The 16,931-nt window shown below is 36.2% G+C and overlaps 1 protein-coding gene and 1 long non-coding RNA gene across 2 annotated transcripts in view; one reads left to right on the top strand and one right to left on the bottom strand.

The window, feature by feature from the left end:
• LOC140342385 (protein transport protein Sec23A) overlaps positions 1–16,931 on the top strand; it is a 49,763-nt gene that overhangs the window by 16,284 nt on the left and 16,548 nt on the right. Inside the window, exons 9-12 of the mRNA XM_072428549.1 lie at positions 1,686–1,801; positions 3,998–4,121; positions 4,687–4,767; positions 6,187–6,276. Of these exons, the coding sequence (XP_072284650.1) occupies positions 1,686–1,801; positions 3,998–4,121; positions 4,687–4,767; positions 6,187–6,276 (411 nt within the window). The remainder of the gene's footprint in view (positions 1–1,685; positions 1,802–3,997; positions 4,122–4,686; positions 4,768–6,186; positions 6,277–16,931) is intronic.
• Positions 6,823–16,931, bottom strand: part of LOC140342386 (uncharacterized) — a 13,663-nt gene continuing 3,554 nt past the window's right edge. The window contains exons 3-5 of the long non-coding RNA XR_011923067.1: positions 11,711–11,864; positions 9,315–9,522; positions 6,823–8,961 (exon numbers count right to left, since the gene is read on the bottom strand). This is a non-coding gene — a long non-coding RNA (uncharacterized lncRNA). The remainder of the gene's footprint in view (positions 8,962–9,314; positions 9,523–11,710; positions 11,865–16,931) is intronic.

Genomic DNA, 16,931 nt, shown 5'->3' with positions numbered 1-16,931 from the left:
GACATAGTCATATTGTGATGTGTAATAACGGTTGTTAGAGACAATTTTTGCAAACAACATTTATGGAAAACAGAACATGTTAATATGCACAGTATGAAGTGCCTTTAGGTGGCAGTATATACCAGTGAAGAATTCCAATATTATATTTAAAAAAATTCATGGCATCCACCAGGCAGATAATACCAAACCACATTTAAAAATAAAATAGGGGTAAAAACCCTTTGGCTTGTATTTATTTAAAAAAAATACAGTTCACAGCACCATGTGACATTTCAAAATATAAATTCATCACTGTTAACTTTTAAGCAATGGGATGCAAGCGTTTTCTTCACTTTGCTTGGCCATTGCTCTTTGCTTCAGGCTCCACCCTACACCCGAAATGGCCTTTTTAGCTCTGTGTAATCTTTTCCAAAGTAGGCACAAATAACCACATTAAAATTGCTCATCTAATCTGCAGACCTCTTTGGCTCCAGCATGTTTGAACCCTCAGGTTCTGAGCTAGGGTTCTTACATTACCACTTTAACATATATGCCTCACATACCCTTCCAATGGTTGTTGACTCCATTTGCAGACATTTTGCTCGTGCCACCCCGGTGGCTGTACCACACCTAGCCTAAGGCTCCATCTCAACCACAATCTCAAACTCAAATCTCTTACTAGTGGTTTCAGAGCCATTTCCAGTTCCTGGCTTGGCAGGGAGTATGGCCCAGTCAATCTTTCCAAGAGATTCTAGAATGGATTCCAGTAAAGATCCACACGTGATTTAAATGTTTTGCTCAAGGGAAATGTTTTACATAGGCCTATTCATATATTTTTATAAATTAATCCAAAGTGGATTTGTCCACATTTGGTTGGGTGTGTTAGGATTCAGTCCACTGCCACTGCTGTGGACTGAATCCTGCTTGCGTCACAAGTTGCAAATTCTAACCAAAACAGATGTCCTCCTTTCTGTAGTGTGTGTCAGGGTTCCCCTGCCAAGTATTTTTAGCTGTCTGGGAATTCTGGGGGAAAACTATGCCCCACACAGTTTAACAGCCTGGGAACAGTTTTAATGGATCTTGTGTAATCACAAACATAAATAAAACTCCCACATAAGGGAACTTTTTTAATACTTTCTGAGCCACATACTTGGTACAGGCACGCAGATCATGTTTGTTAATACATGTTAATAACTAATATCTGCTGGTGCCCGGCAGTAAACCAAAATGTATAGAAAGTTAGAAAGTCCATCAATGACCGCTCATATATTCTTTTTTTTACATGAATTCTTTATATATCCTTTGTGAAAGGTGCAGGATATATATATATATGTATATATATATATATATATATATATATATATATATATATATATATATAGATAGCTGGTGTCATCAGCACCATGTTTGGGGAAAAAAAAATCATTCCTTTAAAAAAAAAAAAATCATTCCTTAACTGCAAAGTCAGGTGAAATGGGTGATTTCCCTGTCAGTGTACTATACACTGCATTTAGCCGGAGAGTAAACCTTTCCTTTACATTGTATTCTCAATAGCCAGTCTGTAGTACACCCATGATTATGATATACGCAGTAACTTCCAAATGACAAAGTTACATATGTATACTTACAAAAATGAAATATTATCTTTATTTTCCAAGAGTGCATTTTACTATGTTAAAAAGTTATTATTTGTCTTCTCTTATCAGCATTATGAAGCGTTGGCAAACCGTGCAGCTGCCTCTGGTCATGTAATAGACATCTATGCCTGTGCATTAGATCAGACTGGGCTCCTGGAAATGAAATGCTGTCCAAATAATACAGGGTAAGAACAAAATGGAAGGTAAAATGATAGCAGAATAATAACGGTGATGTTCTTTCTTTCAAGCTTGTGTGGTTCTAAGAAAGCCAAAGCTATGAATTTATAACAAGCTTTAATTGTTTCTGCCCCAGGACTAAAGCTCACTGTGGTCAGTGTACAGAAAACAAGTTGCAGGAGGTCTAGAGCAATGTACTAATGTATGTTCCCACTTCCCAGTACACTGTTTTATATTTTCATCTTGATTTTGAGAATAGAACTTTAAACAAAAGTTGTTTCAAAAATCTAATCTTGGTTCAAACATGTTCACATACACAAATAATAACAAACAAGGTGAAGACTTTCCAGACACGTCAGTCACAGCATTCAGTTTAAAGAATTATGTTAAGGTTTCTCCTAATAACATACTTTATTTTACAACGTGTTAGGTTGCCAGGTACAAACTCTATTTATTTCACTTTCCTTTGTATCCCAGAAACATTACATGAAGTATTTGGAAACCTCTGTAAAGAGAAGTTCTTCCGCTAGCACTTCCGCTGGGCACTGTCTGTATGTCTGTCATTTGCAAACCCTATTTAATGTACAGCACTGCGTAATATGTTGGCGCTGTATAAATCACATTTATTGATAATAAAAGGTGTCGCCATTGAAAGGTTTGTCATGTTGTGTTGATCTACAAAGTAGACTAGTGATCCCATTGGAATATGTGCCCTGACCTGTATAACAGTACAATATGACATTTCAGATTTCTGATTACTTTTTTCCCCCCGTGACAATATTCACCAGGACAAATAGAGAGAATTAATTTTCCCAAAGGGGAGGCAGACTTTATTAAGATTCTGATAGAGAAATCTTCCCCATTCTATTCAAAACTGGAAATAAAAAAAAAAAAAAATGTAAAGTACACTAGTATCACATATTTTCTGTTGCTGGTGCATGTTAGTGTATTTTCTTACACGGCATAAAAGTTTTATACAAATCATTATTGTGGAACGGCAGACTCTTTAAGTGGATGTGCTTCCCATTTGATTTAAACTAATGTCCACTACTTATGTTAATTTTTAATATTGGTGGCACATCTCTCTAACATATGCGATTTGGAGAATTTGCCTGTTAGAAATCCCACCATCTTGCCTAAATGGACACAAAGATTTACAGTACATCATGTCCGCCCTAGAGCTAATACACTTCAGGAATCAAAGAATATCTGTGGCTATCTATGGCAACTCAGGCATTTTACTTTTGTCATTCTATTTAAAGTGTACTTGATCTCAAGAAGTAATTAACTGAAACTTGCTAGTACTTTGATGTGGTGGCTGCATTAGTTTCCTTTGTCAGGCTAAGAATGTTTTCTGCATGTGAAGAAAAGTGTGGTTCATCTTGACATAGTTACAATTGTGAAATCCAAAACAATGTTATTGAACTTCAAAATATCATGTTATTAGTACAAATTATGTATTTAATACAAAAAATTAGGAGATGAGGGTGAGCTTGTACTTCAGATCAGAAGAGCAGAAATACTGTAATACAAATAAAGATATGAAGTAAATGTTAACACCTTGAGACAGGAAGAGTGTTATTGGCAGGATAGTCAGGTGAAGAAGAAGCCAGAGAAAGAGAAAACTAGTGCAGGAAAATTTTGAAAGAACTAGTGAGCTTCAATATATTCCATTTTTGTTTTATTGTTACAGTACTTTACTGTACACCTTACAGTCTGAATTAAAGGCTGTGAAGAAGAAAAATCAGCAGTTAAGAGAATTACATTTTTCTGAAAGTTTTCATCCTCATTTTTGTGGATGGTGAATAGTGTCATAATTTTAAGTCCAAAACCAACTGAAATATGTATGTAATGTTTAAAATAGTTTTGAGTAGCCAATGACTGCACATGAAGGTAGGAGAAATGTTCCAGAAAGGGACACAGGCAGCGAAATAAACCTGATCCAATTACCTCCTGTTGTAAATGAAACTACTTTCATTGCTATTTGTGTTACTGATTCTGTGTTCACATTTTATTCTGCACTGAGAAACAGAGGAAATATCAGAAGTCATATACAGTACATCCAACAATATGAGTTCATTAGTTTCTCCAATATCCAGTAATAAAATTAGTACTTGGGCTAAAATGTGTCATGAGAGGTATCTTTAACATGCAGTCTCACTTTCTAACATGTAACCTAAATTGAATAATTTGGTTTTACACAGGGGTTATATGGTGATGGGGGACTCCTTCAACACTTCCCTTTTCAAACAGACATTTCAGAGGGTTTTCACCAAAGATGCACAGGGTAATTTCAAGATGGGATTCGGTGGCACTTTAGAAATCAAGGTAAATACAATTTCTGTGGATTTACATGGTGAATACTGGCATAAGAAAACCTTTGGTTCTGAGTTTTTTTTTTGTTTTTATATTTTTTATGTTTTTTTTTTTATAGATGTGTATTTAAAATATATATCCCCTTTGTCCCATAAATAAACATGAAATACAGCAGTAAAATGAATCCAGACTGAGCTAACATATGCATGTAATATTGCACAACTTAGAACATTACTTTTTTACATTTTTAAATTGAGAGAAGCAAGATGAATGAAAAATGACATTGCCTTTTCTCTCACTAACTGCAGTCCATTAACCTAAAAGCTAAATAGCGAGTTTTTTTAATTTGTGATTTCCACTGACTGGCACATTTTTAACATGCCTTACATATCCAGTGCCTTATGATAGAAATTTATGATGATTTATGACTATAAATATGTTGGGATAATTCATTTTTTGCCTTCATCAACTTAATTGCTTTCTTGTTCAAGCATGTTTCGTAAGCCCTCGTTTTAAAAACTGGGTTCTTCTAAGCTTTTAAATTTTATCCTTTTTTTGTATTTTATGGTTTATGAAGACGTCAAGAGAGATAAAAATTTCAGGTGCTATTGGACCCTGTGTATCCCTGAATGCCAAGGGGCCCTGCATGTCTGAAAATGTGAGTTTTACTGTTTTTTGATGTTTTGTTTTGAAACCTGTTGTGGTATTGTAAAAAATACTATGTCACAATTGTTTTATGTACAAAGTCTCTATTTAGGTTTCTGTTATTCCCTGGTCAATTTTATGGATATTGCTTTACTGTATGCAGTTTCTCGTTGTCTTCGCCAGACAGCAAAGAGGCCGCATTGTACTTTCACAAATATTCATGGACAGCAAAAGACAAAATTTTGTAGGCTCAAATATGATCTAAAAGTGAAGTTTTTGGGAAGCATCAATAGAAGTTAGAGAGAAGAAGTTGTCCTACAACTTATTATGATAATAAACTACCATATTGATGACTGTTTATCAATTATAATACACGTGTGCTTAGAAAGCAAGCCAATTCCACCTTGTCTAGGACCATAATCACATTATTAATCCGTGGATATGTCTAAAAGACTGTAAATACTATTGTTCCATGTAAAGGGTACTTCTCCTGACTGGAGTACTGCCAGCAGATTGGATGCATTCAGACTCAACGTGTTTCACACAAAATTATCAAAATTGCTTTATCAAAAGTACACCAAGCACTAATGTGCTGTAAATGGAAATAAATCAAAAATTTAGACATGTTCCTGTTTTTTTTTGATAAAATTTTCTTATATGTAAATTTTTTCCACCTGGGAATGTTTTAGGGAAAGTCAGATTCATGGCCGCATAGGGATGCGGTGTTTCAGTAGGTCTCTTCCTTCTAAACAGGAACCCTTTCTGACTCCAGGCTCTACTACCCCTACTTACCTCTACCCCTAGTCTTATCTTTGATTGGTTTCCTGTTCTCCCATGGGCCATTTCCTTGTCAATTAAAGGACTATTTGTCATGATCATTAGCAAGTTTTGGCGGTTACATCCAAACGGACATTAAAAACAGACTTTTCTGTATTATTTCATTTTTATGTTTTTTATGTGCACATCCTGTTTGTATTTTTTTACTGCAGAAAATGTCTTGCCAAAATGTTTTTTAAATGAAACCTAAAGCAAATGACTATAAAAATAGAACTATTATTATTATTATTATATTATTAATAAATATTTTCCGAATGTTGCTTTTGTCTTTTCCAAAGTATTTGTAATGACTCAGATTTGCTTGTTTTCTGGCCCTGCAACCAGTTTTCCAGCCACAGGCTTGCAGCAATTAGACCGTTAATTATAAATGCTATTAAATGATATGAGAGAAGTCAACCGGTAATGTTCCCTGTTTGTCATCGTTTGAGCTTGGTATTTTCAGCGGATATTATATGGTGATTTTACTGTTTGGAAAGCAAAAAGCCTTAGAAGCTTTTTACTGGGATACAGAAAAATTGTGCTTCTAACTATGACACCTTATCTGTACTGATTTCTATCTGGATAATGACTGTCATTGCTCCACTATCTTTCACAGGAGATTGGTACTGGTGGGACTTGTCAGTGGAAAATTTGTGGGCTCTGTCCAACCACAACCTTGGCTGTATATTTTGAAGTGGTTAATCAGGTAAGTAAGTAATGTGTGCCTTTACAGATACCTAAAACAATAAATTAATATTTTGTTTTCACTAAAGGCCATTTTAGTGTTTTATTTTATTTCTAGTTCTTCATTTGAAAACCTGATTTTGTAACACTTTATATGGAAAAAAACTATTCTCTCCCCCTTTTACACAAGTCCTAGCAATAAATGTTTTACTGTGTTATGTTCCCCTTACAAAAATACAGCCTTGGTGATATCATCATCGGCTTATTAAATTCTTGCAGGGTGCCAGCTCTTGAGAGTGCAGTTTATATTGTTGTAAGAGCCGTGCCAAAACTATGTTTTCCAAAAGCAGACATAGGATAAGTAAGTTCCTGTAGTCAGGCAAACAATTGCAGACAGTGATGTTTGAAGTTTCAGTGCAGTTCAAACAGGATCGAACCTCACTGATTTTATAGGAAAATAGCGTGTATTTTTCTAGATATACAAATAAAATACACATCCTTGTATGTGTATTTTTCTAGGCTTGTAGCATTTAAAAAGAAGTGGCAGTGTGCATGTTTTGCAGTGATGTACCGAACATTTGTTTATTTTATTAATTACACTTTAAGCATGTTTTTGTATTATTGACTTGTTTAACAGTATTCTTTTGTAAATGTATTGAATTCACCTTTACAGACATATACATATACAGACAACATAACCATATACAGACAACACAGTAGTACATCATCTACAGTGATAAAAAATGTATAAATAATTTAATGGGGGCATGACAGTCAAGTTTAGGGTACAGGAGAAATGGCTAATCTTTGTGACAAATTTCTTTTTGATGATAATCTATTAAACTGAGACCACCAAATACTCACCCTGGTGAAAAAAAAAATCCATGTATTCTCACTCCAACTCACTCAGTGATGCATGGAGCATATAGAAAGAAAGTTTTCATCGAAATACCAAGAAATGCTATGCAACAAACAAATCTTTTGACAAAAAGCTTAATCACACCAACAAGACACTTATAAAGAAAGTCACAGTGGATTGCACAGAAGTTGCATTTCAAGTTTTACATTTTTAAATGCCCCTCCATATGAAGAAAAAAAACTCAAGCAATGCTTACCCTCTTCATGTCCCAGCTCTGCCTCAAACAACCTCCTACATCATGCAGTGCCAGTCGTCTTTTGGGTTAAAAGACACCTGAGTTTCACTCTTTTTTGCCATGATGTTAAACTAAGCACAGCATATTTGTCAAACGCTCCCCTACAGTGATGCAATGGCTATAATGTTTCTGCTCTTTCCGTTGCTGACTGCTTTGTTCAGTTTTTTTTCCTGCATCTGTAGCAATCTTTCTTGTCTGGGTCTGAATGTCTACCATGCATATGCACAAGAGTTACTTCAACTCAGCATGCAGCATTAAGTCCAGGGCACCAAAAACACCCCCCCTGGGGGTATGTCATCCAACCAACCTAGGCTCACAAAATAAAAAAGATAAAAGGTTTTCTGAATGCTTTTAGTGTGCAGCTAGTGCTCATTTTACTGGACTCTACTTTTGCATTTGTTCAAGCCTTTGTCCTTGTGCACACTTTTCTTAATCTTGTTGGACTTATAAATTCCCAAAGCTGTGTTTAACAACTGAATGCACTGAGAAGGGCTGGCAAAAAATAACATTAGCTCTTAGCTATTGAACACTGTCATATGACATTTCTTATATTTGCTTAGTAATTCAGTGCATCACTGTGCTAAAGCAACCCTTAATGAAATGATCCAAAAATAAAAAAAATATTTCCCAGAAAAAAACACAGATAGTGAAAATTGCAGTCCTTCCTTAAATTTCTCATTAGTGTATTATGACTTTGTTATGTTAGTGGCTGAGCGCTCTCTTAACATTGGTGGTTGGTAAAAAGTGCACCCTTACATTGACATTTAGTGAAGTGCCCATTGACCTGGTAGTCAGGATAGTACCTCTGTACCTTGCCACTAAGTGTAAGTTAAATAGTGTAGTAGTATGGAAACTAAAGTGTAAAGTGTATGTAATAGTTGATGGTCACTTGAGAAGGTTTATGGATAGAGGTCACCCTTTTATTGTAGCCAGTAAGAGAAGGCTCCCCTTAACATTGCTATTCAGTTGGGAAAAGAAATATTATTTGTGTCCTGGGGTTTCTGAGAAGCAGTATTTATATTGTTATGTTGTCTGATTAATGTTGAAAAGTTTCTTATCTGGTTATATTAGCAGTATGTAATTGTAGCTGTAGGTCTAATATGCAACAATAAAATGTATACATGTAAGAAAATAAATTACCCACCTGCTGCAGTGATGCATGCGTTTGCATCCTCTATGACAGTATTGTATAATTATTTCTTCCTATATTATAATATAATTGATCAATGAAACTTGATATTACATTTTTAGGACAGTAACACTTGCACTACAAATCCATTTTCTTATCTGAGATAATAAATATATTTACTGACAAATACTTTAAAAATTATCTACATTCTTGAAGTTAAACTTTGATTCCAGTAATGTTAGGCCTTCAATTAGTCCTTATTACTTATAAATGAAAGCAGTTCAGATTTTACTGCTCCTTTCAAGTCAGTCCCAAGCAGCCGTTCTTAACATTGTCACAGTTATGCTCAATATTGGCATCAGTCATTTTTTAGGGTAATAATTGCGACAGATCCTTGAGTTTTCTTCTTCTTTAAGAATACAATCTGCAGGAAATGAAAATAAATTTAATTATAGTTGACTGTCCTTTGATGCCTTTTACTTCATTTTTTGCAGCTGAATGCTAAATGATTGTATAATTTGACCAAACAGGGAGATGGGGGAGTCCCCATAATCTCCTTCAACATCTCTACTTTGGCTGTCAGTACTCAACCTATAGCACAGATTTGTAGAGCAGACTGGAAGGATAATGTAACAGTTTACATACAATCTATATTGCCTATTAATAGTATTATTTGGAGATAAACAATAAAAATTTATATGTTTATTAAAGTTGTGGGCTATGTCTTTAACATAATTATCAGTAATACTGTACATGGAATTATTGCTTGTTACCTACCTGTTATGTAGCAATCTGTGTATGATAAGGAATTCTCTTCCCCATTCATGTTTGAATGGAACTTGTCATGTTATGTCCTGGCAAGCATTGATGAGACTGAATGCTTGAATGCCTTTCATTCTCACTCGGAGGCTCGGAACTTGATCCCATGTCTTCAAATATTTTTTTTAACTTCCTCCAGCTTTCCCGGAGAGCTTTCCTGTATTTTCTACAAAAATATACATATTTATATTGTATATTTATAATTGTAAAACACATATATTTATGAGTTTTTATGTCTACTGAAATGTATTTTTGCTAAGAAGCTTAACTTTTTATGATTAAAAATTAAGATTAGGGTAGAAATACAGTGGGTTGCAGGCAAACATCTACACTTGAGGGTACATTGATAACAACTCTATGTAATCAAAACATGGGGAGTGCCAGTGCTTTTTCAGTATTGCAGTGGCTTGTGGGCTTTTTCTTTTTCAATAAATCTTTCAGCTTTCATGTGATCACTTTGTCATAGGGGGTACTCAAGCTGTCAGGAACAGCTATTTTTGAGAGCCAGCAGCCTTTGGCTTTCTATAAAGAAGGGTGATGTTTGTAAAAGTTATTTCTGGTACTGATCATCTTTTGGGGAATATTTTGCTTTCATTGCAGGTACTAATGAAATAAAAAGTACCGTATTTTCCGGCGTATAAGACGACTTTTTAACCCCGAAAAATCTGTGCCAAAGTTGGGGGTCGTCCTATACGCCGGGTACTTACCTGCAGCTTGCTTCACGTCCGGCGTGGTCGAGTCTCCGCGAGTCCTCCTGTGCAAGCTGTACAGAAGGACGCGAGCCTGCACAGGAGGACGTGAGCCTGGATTGGCTCTCCAGTAGAGAGCCTGGATTGGCTCTCCAGTAGAGAGCCTGGATTGGCTCTCCAGCAGAGAGCCTGGATTGGCTCTCCAGTAGAGAGCCTGGATTGGCTCTCCAGTAGAGAGCCTGGATTGGCTCTCCAGTAGAGAGCCTGGATTGGCTCTCCAGTAGAGAGCCTGGATTGGATTGGCTCTCCAGGAGAGAGCCTGGATTGGATTGGCTCTCCAGGAGAGAGCCTGGATTGGATAGAGAGCCTGGATTGGATTGGCTCTCCAGGAGAGAGCCTGGATTGGATTGGCTCTCCAGTAGAGAGCCTGGATTGGATTGGCTCTCCAGTAGAGAGCCTGGATTGGATTGGCTCTCCAGTAGAGAGCCTGGATTGGATTGGCTCTCCAGCAGAGAGCCTGGATTGGCTCTCCAGCAGAGAGCCTGGATTGGCTCTCCAGCAGAGAGCCTGGATTTTGGCTCTCCAGCAGAGAGCCTGGATTGGCTCTCTACTAGAACACGCCCATTCATTAAGAAGGAACGCGCCCTTTCATTCCTTGGAGGAGTGTGGAGCAGTGTAGGCTCCTCCTGTATCCCTCCTCCAATTACCATTACTGTACTGTTCCTTCTGCCTCTCAGTTCTCGCACAATAGCGAGATCTGACAGGCAGAAGGAACAGTACAATACTGGGCGTATAAGGTGACCCCCAACTGATTGGTTAGAGTGGTCTGCCAATTAATTGGCAGACCACTCTAACCAATCAGTTGGGGGTCGTCTTATACGCCTAGTCGTCCTATACGCCGGAAAATACGGTAAAACTAAAATCTGCACTTACAAAAGGCTACCAGCACAAAAATCATCAATTTCATTTTAATCTCCCTATAGCATCCCTAAAATTTGTCTACTCTCCTATCCATATCCCTGCTCTATGGCCTGCTGGGAGCTGCACAGCCTCTTCTTACAACTCTCACATCTGATCCATCTGGTTTCTTTTTTTGAACATACATAAAAAAAAGTGTTCTATGCATCCTAGCAGCCTCTCTATAGAAATGAATAAAAATTTAATGTGCAGTAAAAAAAAATGAATGAATCAAGACATATCACAGCAGTTCTAATAGGGATCCGGCAGAAATTGTATGTTTTCGGGCTATTCCGATAAGAAGGCGGTAAGTTAAAGAATAACTGTATAAATATCAGACATGCATAAAATGTGATGGTATAATACATTGGTACTTAATATCAAGTTAACACATACAATAAACATGCAGTTAGATATTTTTTTTACATTTGTGCAACACTGTAAAGGTTTTCTTTAGTGAAACGGTCATAAAAGCCAATAGAAAAAAATTACAAGTTAGTATAGCTGCCAATATTTCTGGATCTGCTGATTGTTTTGGTATGTAAATTACACTGAAGACAATCTCTGCATTTTAACATACAAACACAAGTTACTCTAGTATACATCTAGTTCTTAAAATAAATAAATAAACAAATAGTATTATATAGCAAAAAACAGGTAAACAAAAATGATATGATTAATAAATAGGATGCATGGATTCTTCCTCACCTTTGTGAAAGTGTATTTACCCAAGGATTTATACCAGCTGTCAGGACTACCAGCCATATAGAAGTCATCTTTACTATAACGGGTACATTGTGAGCATAAAAGATTTCATAGAAACTAATGGTTATTGATGGGATCCAGCACACCAGCAGATAAGCTTAAAGTAAAACAAATGAGAAAAAAATATATTTAGTTTATATATTGATAGATTGTAACTAGACAAAATTGATTTCAGTGGTACAGTGCTAAAAAGAAAACAGTGCATATCTTAAACCGTATATATGACCTTTTGCCTACCAAATTGTTTTGTAATTATGTCCTGCCAGTCTTGTATATTACACAACTTCACAATACTATCTAGGAGCTATAGAGCTATTGCTGTTCAGCTTCATGTGTTATCATCACACCTTCTGCCTACTGGTCTGATTGGGCACCTCCTTGCGCTTATGAGGTCCTTCTTGTGATTCCCCCCTCCAGATTTCTCTAACATCTGTCTTCCTGGGAACTGTAGAATCAGAGACCGTCATATATACATATTGAGTACTACAAGCTTTGCAGACCCCTGGGACTGCTTGACTTTCTTGGATGATTGTCATATTCTCAAAGACCAGTGCCTAGTATTTGCTAAATTCCTAAAAAATAAAAATGAACATTTATCCACAATGAGTTATTGGTAACTAATATTTGCACTCTACAGAGCTTTATGAAATAACTTCATTATCTCATTAGCTGTTAAAGTTCTTCTGCCCCACAACAACCATTTGCCATTCAGTTTTTGTTCTCTGATTTCTGCTGTGTATGGGATTTTCAGAATTTAATTAAAAGTTGACTGGGTGGCAATGTGGCTCAGTGGTTATCACTCTTTACATTGTAGCACTTGGGTCCAAGGTTTGAATCTTAGGACACAATCAGAATGGAGTTTGCATGTTGTTACTGAATTTGCATGGGTTTCTCCTGGTCAGTCCCACATCCCCAAAAAATGCAGCTTGGTTAGTGGCTTCCCCCAAAAGCTTAGCATTAGACTATGCCCATGACATATGACTATTGTAGAAACAATATTGTGAGCCACTTTGAGGGGACAGATAGTGACATAATTTTGTACTTGTAAAGTTATGTATAATATGCAGGTATGTAAATAATAAAGTTACTGTAAACAGTTTACATTAGAAAGCTAACATTTGTGGTTGCAAATTGCACTGTTATTGTCCTTTTGGAGACCCAGGACAATGTTCTTGACTAAAATAGATTATCCTGTAGCATTGCACAGTTTTTAGCTCTGTCATAATGCTGTCATTCCTCACCATTTTCTATGGCCTGCTAATTGAAAAGTATTATCAATACACAGCCTTATGAACACCATGTTATATTGAGGTGATTGTGTTTTGGTTTAATTATCATTTTTAGGTTTCTACCACAATAGGGTTTTGTGGTAAGGCTTAAAAGTTCAGTTTAGTTCTTATCACACCAATAAAGTATTTTCCATATTCTAAAGAAGTCATTATTTGCTGAGTCTATTTTTGGGAAACTTGGAACTGGTAAAGCATGTACAAACAGTCTGTAAAAACCATGTACAGACCTCTTTTACAACTGATAACAGCAGTGGCTTTTTCTCCCAAAAAACACAACTTTCTTAAGTGCTGACTCTTGCTGACAACTGACTCTTGACAGCTTCTGTATTCAATGCTCCAGATTTATGCCGTCAACCTAATAGTATTGTAAACCCCTACAAATGATGAACAGCCTCTTGGTGTGGAGGTCTCCTCCTACACAGGACATATACTACTCACATCATTTAACTGGCTGCTGGGTGACAGATCTCACCTCAAAATGTAACCAGCTGACTGGAAAAGACTAATGGGAGTATGATTACAGAATAGTGATTTTAGATACTCTTTGTTAGTTACGTAATGGCAATTTAAAGGCCTGAGCCAACAAAACCTGAAGGAACACCATATCATTGACATTTATAAGAGGTATAAGAACTAAAATACCAATTCTGGGTTCACTTGCATTTTGATCTTCTGAGCCCAGTCAGTCTTCTTCTCTTTTTTTGTGTTTCTAGGGAGCAGGAAAGTTAGGGGAACCTGGTGCTTAGGAAATGTATATCACATCTTATTAGTTCTCTGTGGACAACTTGAATGTATTAAAGCAAAATGTTTAAAAGGACAATATACTTTTTCAATTAACAATTTTGATTTGTGAATTGCACAAATATGAGTATCATGCAGTCAAGTCCCTCACTTGATTCATTCTAAATATTAAAGTACTACTGGAAATATTTGGCCTTTTAAGTTGTGTTCCAAATTATTATTTTTTTCAGTATTTAGGGAAAAAAATAGTTTCCATAGTTTGTGGGGTATTTTAAAAATGTTTGCAGCACAATTATTTGTTGTGATGGTTGTAGTCAGTTATTTGTTTCTCGTGAGGAAAATATTTTTAAACTGACTTATGACCTCTGTGCCTAAATAAATCCCCCAGCAACAAAAAAATGCTGATTTAATCCAGCTGAAACTGATCTACTGTGAGTACATTCATCAACTCATGCTCTGTTATTACTGTGCTGTATTCCGCTACTTTGGTGCGCATGGGCCCTTATTTTGACAACCTACCTGATGTTCTGTTATTGGGTGCTTCCACTTAAGGCTCATAAGAAAATCTTAGCTGTGTGTTACCCTACTTTGAGGGAAATTATTTTCCATTTCTTATTTCATTGGGCTATTAATTGAGTTCTCAATATATGCTTTAAACTGAAAATAATAAATGCCGCATTTGACTGCTCAAGAAATTTCTTATTCATGAAACAAATAGGTTTGTATTCCCTCTTAGTGTTTCCAAGTGCTTTTTCAGATTTACCATGCAGTATCCCAGTGAAGTTTGCTATCTTCATAGACCTGAATTAAAACTGCTTTTAACGACTTTTGCAAGCTCTTTTAAGCTTTGCCAATTTTTTTCTTCAGCTGTTTTAGGCATAGTGGATGACTGGGAGTGGGGATAAAAAAAGCAAACTACTTTTCAACTGCTTACACCAACACTTTAAAGGTTTGCTACTGCCCTGGGCACCTAGTGGTTGTGAACAGGCTCCCAGGAGTGGTAAATGCTGCAGATTTATTACCACTAGTCTCGTTTACCTACAGCGGCTTCCTTGTGTTGTGTACATCTTTTCTAGTAAATATCTAGGGCCCTATATGCTGCCTCAACAAAGGGGTCCACTGCACCAGAAACACTGTATTGGTCTGTAAAGGCATGTTTGGAAAACCCTAAAGTTTTCTGGAAAACCATGAAGAAAAGAAAACTTTTTTCCCCTATAAGTAAGAATCTAGAGTGGGCTATCTGCATACCAATTCCTCATAGAGCACTGAATTCTCTTTGAAATCACCTGCCATGTCTTGAAATATCATTGTGTATGTGGAGGCATTATATCTGCATCTGAATTCCTGACTTCTCTCTCCTGTCTTGTAATACAAATTCCTGTCATTGTTAGATTATTCATTTTTTTATCTAAATATTCATACAGAAAATTCAGCTGGTTGATTAAACACCTTCCATGTACAGTATTAGTGTGAGTGCTGTAAACAGAGTTCTGTTCAGTTCTTTGGAGGGGATGGGCTCTCTCCTGGGATTATCATTTGTTTCGGGTGACAGTCATCCAGTGTACATCACCTTACTCAGGACTATCTTGAGCTTGTTAAGATTTGGATTTTAACAAGCCAATGATAATATTGTGTGACAAATGTTGACTGTACCTTTATGCTTTTTGTACCTCACATTTTAAACACACTAGAAGTTTGAGGTTTCATTTGCTTTTGGTTAGATGACAAGCCAAATCTTTGGGCCATATGTCAGTTTGAAGTACTTACGCATTTCTAGAGGGAAAAAGTGAGTTAGGTTGGGTCCAGGAAAGTGTCCTTTGTTTAATGTGTACCTATTCTTTAAAGATTCCTATTGGCAATATATCCGTAAAATAAAATGCTGGTTTACCAATCCACAGAAGCAATGATTACTATAGATGTATATCTTGAGGAAATGTTTCATTAGTTTGGCCATCACAGACTGACCTTGATAGCAAAATATGTCAGCAGGGGTTGCGTTTAGTCAAAACTAAATTTTTAATGTATTTAGGATAGGTTCAGGTTGGTGGTTTTTGAAAGCGGGTTAGTTGTTTTTAATATTTTCAATTATAGGGATTCAAAACCATGTACAGACCTCTTTTACAACAAGTGTCCAACCTGCCCCTGTCCCATTCTGTCTGTTGGTCTGTTAAACATCTCATCCCAACTAGGCACCTTCAGGAGTAAAGAGAGATCCCAACCTTTCACAGGAAAGCTCAAGAAACGTTTAGCTGCCTGAATCATTGGGCCTGAATAATTAAAGCTCTCTAGCTAGATATAATTTTATCAGGGAAACTGGGTGATCCAGCAAACCGGGAATGGATCTAGTCAAGGATTTAAAACATTTGCTAACAAATAGCAATAGTAATGTAACTCCAATTTCCCAACTGGTTCACTTGGTGCAGCGATAGCTGGGAAAGGTTGTATGCACTTTCCAAATAAATGTGACAAATTTATCCCTGTGCCATTACACTTTGGTATATATTTCTAATATAGACTTATGTAATATTGCAGTTTATATTACATCCTGAGAGTTATAGTGCTATTGTGTATATTCCTAGAAAATTAAAGTATATCTAACGTCAAAAACCTTCATTTTCAAAGGCACATGGAACTTTGTGCCTCCTTGCTAGGAAAATTTATCATCTCTATTTGTCCTGCTTACCATGACTTTGTTACTTATTTTGGTTCCATGTTTTATTAAGATATTTAGATTCTGAGCTTTGCTGTACACATGATACTAGATACAGTCTGGAGGATCCAAATGTACAAACAGCACAAGGAACCGTTCAGTTGTTCTAATGTACTAGGAAAAGAGCAACAATGCAAGAGCAAACTAGGAAAAGAGTGACAATGAGGTGTGATCTCTGTTCATTGTCCAGTCCCAGGTTGAAGGAGTACCAAGACCTATAAGTGTTACTTAACAAAAGCAAAGAAAATTCAGGTCTTAATATTTATGATTTGTTATTTAATTTATATTTAACTAAAAAAACCATTGTGGACTATATTATTAGGTAAGTAGAAAAGGCATTAATTTTTGTGTTTGCTGCAACTCATCTGATCGCTGTCTGTGTATATTTTGTTATATTGTTACATTACTAAATTTTGCCCTTTGT

Source organism: Pyxicephalus adspersus, chromosome 12 (genome assembly GCF_032062135.1).
Source record: "Pyxicephalus adspersus chromosome 12, UCB_Pads_2.0, whole genome shotgun sequence".
In the NCBI taxonomy this organism is placed as follows: Eukaryota; Metazoa; Chordata; class Amphibia; order Anura; family Pyxicephalidae; genus Pyxicephalus; species Pyxicephalus adspersus.
This window is presented reverse-complemented; position numbering and strand designations above follow the sequence as displayed.